Genomic DNA, 7047 nt, shown 5'->3' with positions numbered 1-7047 from the left:
GCAACACTTAAATTTCAGAAAAGATAGCACAACACATGATGAGTAAGTCAAATAAAAACATGTAGGCCTACGTGAAATATATTAGCCATTACTTAAAGGTGCAGTGTGTAATATGACATCATCAAGAAAGTTCTAGAAAATTCTAGAAAGTTCTAGAATGCAACGCTCCCTGGGTAACCCCACCCCTTTTTAATAATAACAGAAGCTACAGTGGCCTTCAAGGACAAGCACAATTCTAAATTTTAAACAATGCACCTGATGACATTCCAACTATGACACTTCCAAAATGGCGGTGACTAGGCCTTGGTCCAAGGTATGGAGAAATATGGACATATATGAGACCCTTTCTAAGGGAAAAAATAATAATTATAAAAATGTATTTCAGCTATTATGCACTAAATTAAACATACTTATGGATAACATAATTATTTTCTACAAAATCTGCTAGGAAATAAAACCCAACATTCTACACACTGCAGGTTTAAATAAGCTACAGCTGAAAGGCAAATACTGTATCATGTAGAACAAAAACAAAATATTAAAAATAGTTGATAGGAGACATGAATACATTAATTAAGTCTTTAATAGTCATGATGTATTCACACTTATTGCTCTGTATTACAGATAAACAACAAATTATAACAGAATACCAAATACACAAAATGGCAATTGTATTATTTACAAGGAAAACCAGATATCAGGGCTATTGTGTGCCAACAACTGCTGAACCTTTAGTTTATTAGCCAAGGTAGGCTAACAACCCATGGAACCAGTGCACTTTATTCTTGAATATACTGTGTATTCAAAAATGCTTTGAGTACTCTTCTGTTTAGACAAAAAGGCTAATTTTGCTTTTCTTTTGTCTGGAGCATGATTTAAATACCCTACAGAAAAAATCCTTTCAAGTGCACTGTTGGGACTAATATTTAATATGGTAGATGGTGACCTTATTCCCTTATTTATTTTCTCCATCCAATACATAGCAAGTTTGTATTCCTCAAACGAGATGCACCATATCTATGATTATCTCGTCAGTAGATTCCTATGTCACTTCCCTGTCCCACTTAAAATTATGAAATTGCTACAGCACACAAGTTGTTCCTTTATTGACTGGTGCTGACTGATTGAATGAGTGGCTGCTGCTGCTGCTGTGGTGGAGAGAAGTCAAAGGGTGTGCGGTTCTCCACGAAGCCGTAGAGATTCCGGAGAGCCACGCGAGCTGCCTCTTCTTCTGCCGCCGCGAGTGTCTCTCCTGGACCCTGAGCCAGAAGCTTCTTGTCGCTGTACACACAGGTAAACAACATTTTAAAAATGAATAAAATGGTAAAATATTATTTTGTTGACCAGTGATATGACTTGTTTTTAATTTTTTTTTTTTACAGTAAATCTTCATTTGCTTTACTTTGGGTTACAGCATCCGGAAGAGCGCACATACCTGTACAAACCGACAAAATACAGTGGCAGGACGGTGCCGGCTCCAGCAGACCTGATGAGGCGAGGCTCTGGCAGTGGAGCATTCCTCTTAGTGAGCTCCTCCACCAGTAGTCCCATGGGGTTGACCACTGTCCACAGTTCAAACAGGTCCTTTCCTAACAGCTGAGTGACCAGGAAATCCTACAGGTAGGTAGTTGAGAATGTGGGGAGTAAAATATGTCACTCGCCTCTATGCAAAGAAAAAAGCAAACTGACAGGTCAGGCCAAGAAGGACAAATGATAGTTTCTTTAAACACAATATTAAAAAGGTGCACTATGTAACTTTGGGTTTGTCAGAGAAGGGAACATTTTCTAAGGTATATTGTCATAACTGAAAAAACAAACTTTACTCACAGGAACATTGGATCACTGGAACACTATTTGAAGTTAGAAAGCTTCATGAAAAGTTACTGATTCACTGTTGTATACATCAGCAGGGCCCACAGTTTTGTTTACAAACATATTGTCTTATGTTCGTTTCCTGGTGCCTCAAAATAATTTAATTTTGATTAATGATGATAGTATTATTCGATATTATTAATTCATGTACAGTAAATATGTGTGTCATAAACTAACTGCAGGATCTGACACGTCCTCCTCCTCTGAAACTGCACAGTGCACCTTTAAGTAACCGTGGCAGTCAGAAGGAAGCCTCTCTTACCCTGAGGAAAAATCCAGTTTGCTCCGCTCCGCTGCTCTCATGTAGAGCTCCGATCACCGCCATGAATGTGGAACGGAGCGTGTCGTCGGGAACGGGACATTGTGCGGACATGGTTAGGTCTTCCATACCCAGATTTCTTGCTACGTGGGCCACTACTGCCAAACCGCTGAGGTGCCCCACGATACTGTCCAACCCTGCACTGGGCAGGCTGGGGAAGCTGGCCCTGCACCAGTCGCTAAGGAAGCTTTCGGTGAAGCCTGTCCCCTTTTCGCTCAGTTGAACATTATCCGTCATATTGAGAGCGGTGATCTCAGAGTCCACGCCTAAACCCTGCCTCCTCTCCAGCTCCGCCTGCAAGTAACAGGGGTTGACGAAGGCGGTTTTTAGCAGCTCCGGGGAGAAGTTCTCATGGAGGCGGCTGCTGAATGCCTGCACCTCAGCCTGGTAATTCCAGTGAGGCATTTGAGAGCTAAAAAAAAGAAAGGGCAGACCTGGAGTTAGTTAGCTTGTGGGTCCTCCTGACTTTGTCTACAAATAGTTGCCAACCAGGGTCTTACATACTTACTTGGTGGTCAATTCATTTAACTGGCGTTGTGCAAAAACGGATACCATTTTAAAACATGTATAGTCCTGTGTTTGAGCTGATAATGCAGTCTAACCGTACCCTAGATTTAATACATTTTGTAACAGCAGGAGAAAAGTGTATTCGAGCATTATATACAGGGATGGGAGGATATAAGATTGTATCATGATGAATCGTGATACATAACATTAACAATATGTTATCAATAAATTCGAAACCTGTATCACATTGGCTGAAGGCTCGGTTTGTCAATTATATACCCCTCAAGTATAGACATGTAGACTTTCCTTCACCTCTGCAAATGTTTTGAAGTTACGCCCCTGTTTAAGTGAAACACTGGGTAATGTGTGTTATAACTATAATACATCCTGTGTCAAGCCTACTAACTGGGCTAATGTGACTAACCCCACATTGACTGACTTGCAGTACACTTCACAGATAAATGGCCTTGAGGTGCTCTCTGGTGAACTGTCTCTGTTAGCTCACGTTAGCCTTACCGTGGCTTTGGCGGCGGAGGTCCTTCTAGCTTTAACTTCCTCGCCATGAGGAAGGTGGCTGTTTTCATCCATCGCTTTTTCCCTCTAACCTGCGAAAGCGACACGTCCCTGCAGACACGCTGACAGTGTATTCCTAACGTTAGAGCAGCACGATTTAGCATGTACCCGGACGCCATGTTGGATAACTGGCATCGGCAGTGTGAGTGTGCAACGTCTAAATCTGTCCGACAAGGAACCGTAGAACATCGGCTCCTAAGTTCCTAATGTACTGACAAGCATCACCATGGAAACCAACATAAACGTTAACTAACGTTAGCTAACTGAGCTGACTGTGGAGAGTGACATTAACGGGACTACGCATCTTACCAACAGCTTGAGTATACAAAATAACTATACATTATTTATAACTCTTTTGCCGGTTGATTTGATTTATTGTTTGCCGGTGTCCACTGCCAAAGTCCAGAAAAAAACGATGGAAGATAACGAGGTGACAGCAACAGCAACTCAAATGGAATGTGGAGATGCAGAGATAACTTCTACCGTTAAAGACGTGGAAGTCGATGCCCCGATAGAGGTCGGAGCTCCAGAAAAGGAGGAAAATAACAAACAACTGCAAGGGCCACTCCAAGAGAAAGAGGGGAAACAAAGTTTTGGGCCTAAAATTACCAAGAAATTCCTCAAAGACCACTGCAGGGAAAACAAACTCTACTTGACGCCTTGCCTGAACGACACGCTGTATCTGCACTTCAAAGGTTTCTCCACCATCGAGAACTTGGAGGAGTACACTGGACTCAAGTGCCTGTGGCTGGAGAGCAACGGGCTCCAACGCATCGAGAACCTGGACGCCCAGACCGACCTGCGCTGCCTGTTCCTCCAGCAGAACCTCATATACAAGCTGGAGAACCTGGAACCCATGCAAAAGCTCTGCACACTCAACGTCTCCAACAACTACATCAACACTATAGATAACCTCTCCTGCCTGCCGGATCTGAGCACACTGCAGATAGCCCATAATAAGCTTCAGACCGCTGAGGACATAAGGCACCTGAGTGAGTGTCTGTCAATCACTGTGCTGGACGTGTCCCACAATCGGCTATGTGACCCCGAGATCCTGCCAGTGCTGGAGGCCATGCCGGATCTGCGCGTGCTGAATCTAATGGGGAACGAGGTGCTGAGACACATCCCCAACTACAGGAGGACCATGATAGTACGCCTCAAGCATCTCACCTACCTTGACGACCGGCCCGTGTTCCCCAGAGACAGGGCCTGTGCTGAGGCGTGGGTGGCAGGAGGCCTGGAAGGGGAGCGTAAGGAGAGGTTGGAGTGGGACACACGAGAGAGGAAGAAGATCCAGGACAGCCTGGATGGCATGGCGGAGATACGGAGAAAGGCCTTGGCGAGGAAACGCCGCCGAGAGCTACTGCAAGAGCTTGGTGAACAGTTTGTTTTAATGTTTACTGACCTTAGTGTACACATATACACATACACACGAACAACTATACTGAGGAGGACATTCATTGAGATAATACTTTCCCCAGCCCCTTACCCTAACTCTCACCTAAGCCTAATTCATACCTGAACCTTAAAACCTTGTCTAAAGCCTCAAACAGCCCTTTAAAAGGCCTGTACCAAAGTGAGAACCGGACAAAATGTCCTCACTCTTAAGGTCAAATACTAAAATAGTTCCTCACAAAAATAGTTGTGTACGCAAACATACACATACAACACACACACACACACACACACACACACACACACACACACACACACACATAATAAACATAGAATTTTGCATCTTTTTTAACAGTCCTAACCTTTTTCTTTTCAGGGGACATTGAGGATCCCACCAGTCCGGAGACGATGACTACGACGGCTGAGGAAAACGACGGCCAGATTTCGACTTCGCCACAGGAAGAGAAGATCCAAGCGTTTGTGCAGGACAGCCTGGACGCTCACGAAGAGTTCCTGCAAGGTCAGTCAACCATAGAGGGATCCAGTGAACAACATCTGGCAAACGCTGAACAGGTTGACGCAGAGCAGCCAGGTCAGTGGTTGCAGATTGAGAATACTTTCCCCAGCCCCTTACCCTTACCCTCACCTAAACCTAATTCATACATGAACATTAAAACCTTGTCTAAAGCCTCAAACAGCCCTTTAAAGGCCTGTACCAAAGTGAGAACCGGACAAAATGTCCTCACTCTTAAGGTCAAATACTAAAATAGTTCCTCACAAAAATAGTTGTGTACGTACGCACACACACACACATAATAAAAATTTAATTTTGCATCTTTTTTAACAGTCCTAACCTTTTTCTTTTCAGGGGACATTGAGGATCCCACCAGTCAGGAGACGGCAACTACGACGGCTGAGGAAAACGACGGCCAGATTTCGACTTCGCCACAGGAAGAGAAGATCCAAGCGTTTGTGCAGGACAGCCTGGACGCTCACGAAGACTTCTTGCAAGGTCAGTCAACCATAGAGGGCTCCAGTGAACAACATCTGTCAAATGCTGAACAAGTTGACGCAGAGCAGCCAGGTCAGTGGTTGCAGATTGAGGTCAAAGAAGCCCAGGTAGAGCAGCCTGATGGAGGAGAAGACATTACAATGGTCCAGAAGAGTCCAGAAGAGCCCTCCGCACAAGAGCAGGAGAGCATTGCAGGAACCATATCGGAGACTGAGGAAGTAGAAGACAATGGACAAGAGCAATACCAGTTCATGAAGCAGGATGAAGCAGAAATACAGCTCGCAAACACCACGAGCGAGGAGTTTGAGCCACCATTGGTTAAGGCAGCTCCTCTTACTGAAGCAGACCAGCAGGCACCAGCTCATGGTCCCGGGCCAATGGTCACAGAGCTGGATGAAGATCAAATAGAAACCATTTACCTCTCACCACCTCCACCACAGCAGCGCACTCTGTGTATGGATGATCTGCCCGATCTGGAGGACGTGGACACAGAAGACTTTGCGGAGCTATTCTCCTCTCAGCTGGCGTTCAAGCCCAAAATAGAGGTCCTATCAGGAGACCATGATGCTGAGGGAGATCCTATTGTGAATCAGAGAGATAGCGTCAGCCCTTTAGGTCCAGATACAAGGTCGTTGTTTGGCAGCAACAGATCCACCGTGGTCTCCAACAAAAAGTGTTCCTCGCTGGTGTGTGCAGACGATGGAGATGCCCTGGAGCCGCTGATTTTTGAAGAAGTGGGAAAGGCCAAAAGAATCCAAGCCTGCTCTCCACCGGGCCGCCTGATTGAGGAGCTGGATTGATGCTTTCAAAGGCATTATTATTGTCACATGAAAGATGTGATCTCACAGGACAAATTAAATATGTCACACACAGGCAATAGGCCCAGTAAGACCAGCGAAAAGCCCAATCAGGGCATAGCTTTAGTTGTAAAAATGATTATTTAGTTGTTAAGAAATGTAATTATTATTGTCTGGCATACATGGGATTTCTTTTAAAGCCATTTTGCTTATGTGGTTGTTAATTAAAACATGTTGAACAGAATACATAAAATTTACTCTGGTTAGTTTTGTTTTTTTTATACCATTTTCCTTTGGTGGCGATTATAGTTTTATACATTCATATTTGGATTACAGATGTTGAAGACTACATTATAATAATGTATTTAACATTTTTACACTAGCAACACTGACTTTGTGTTACGTTTTCAGTGCATCTAAAGAAAGGAAGGACATTAATATACAGTCATTCAATTATTCAAAATCTAACATCTGCATTAGGAATATATTTGGATTAAAGCAATTTAAATCAGTAAACAAACAAGCAAACAGTGATGTGTGCACTTCCCTTAATGTATAAATAAAAACACAGG

At 43.7% G+C, this 7047-nt stretch overlaps 2 protein-coding genes across 2 annotated transcripts; one reads left to right on the top strand and one right to left on the bottom strand.

The window, feature by feature from the left end:
• Window positions 1–573: 573 nt before the first annotated feature.
• On the bottom strand, window positions 574–3403 carry mrpl44 (mitochondrial ribosomal protein L44). Its single transcript, XM_080053741.1, has 4 exons — window positions 3215–3403; window positions 2135–2603; window positions 1436–1614; window positions 574–1281 (listed from the first exon to the last, which is right to left on the bottom strand). The coding sequence occupies exons 1-4, from the start codon at window positions 3388–3390 to the stop codon at window positions 1104–1106; spliced, it is 1002 nt and encodes a 333-aa protein (XP_079909867.1). The 5' UTR covers window positions 3391–3403; the 3' UTR covers window positions 574–1103.
• A 283-nt stretch (window positions 3404–3686) lies between these two features.
• dnaaf1 (dynein axonemal assembly factor 1) lies at window positions 3687–6478 on the top strand (the record flags this gene model as incomplete). Its single annotated transcript, XM_080024848.1, has 3 exons — window positions 3687–4647; window positions 5043–5258; window positions 5535–6478. 3 exons carry the CDS (start codon window positions 3687–3689, stop codon window positions 6476–6478), a joined length of 2121 nt encoding a protein of 706 aa, XP_079880974.1.
• Between the last annotated feature and the right edge of the window lie 569 nt (window positions 6479–7047).

The sequence above is a fragment of the Ammodytes marinus genome (assembly GCF_949987685.1).
Source record: "Ammodytes marinus genome assembly, chromosome: 3".
Taxonomy (NCBI): Eukaryota; Metazoa; Chordata; class Actinopteri; order Uranoscopiformes; family Ammodytidae; genus Ammodytes; species Ammodytes marinus.
This window is presented reverse-complemented; position numbering and strand designations above follow the sequence as displayed.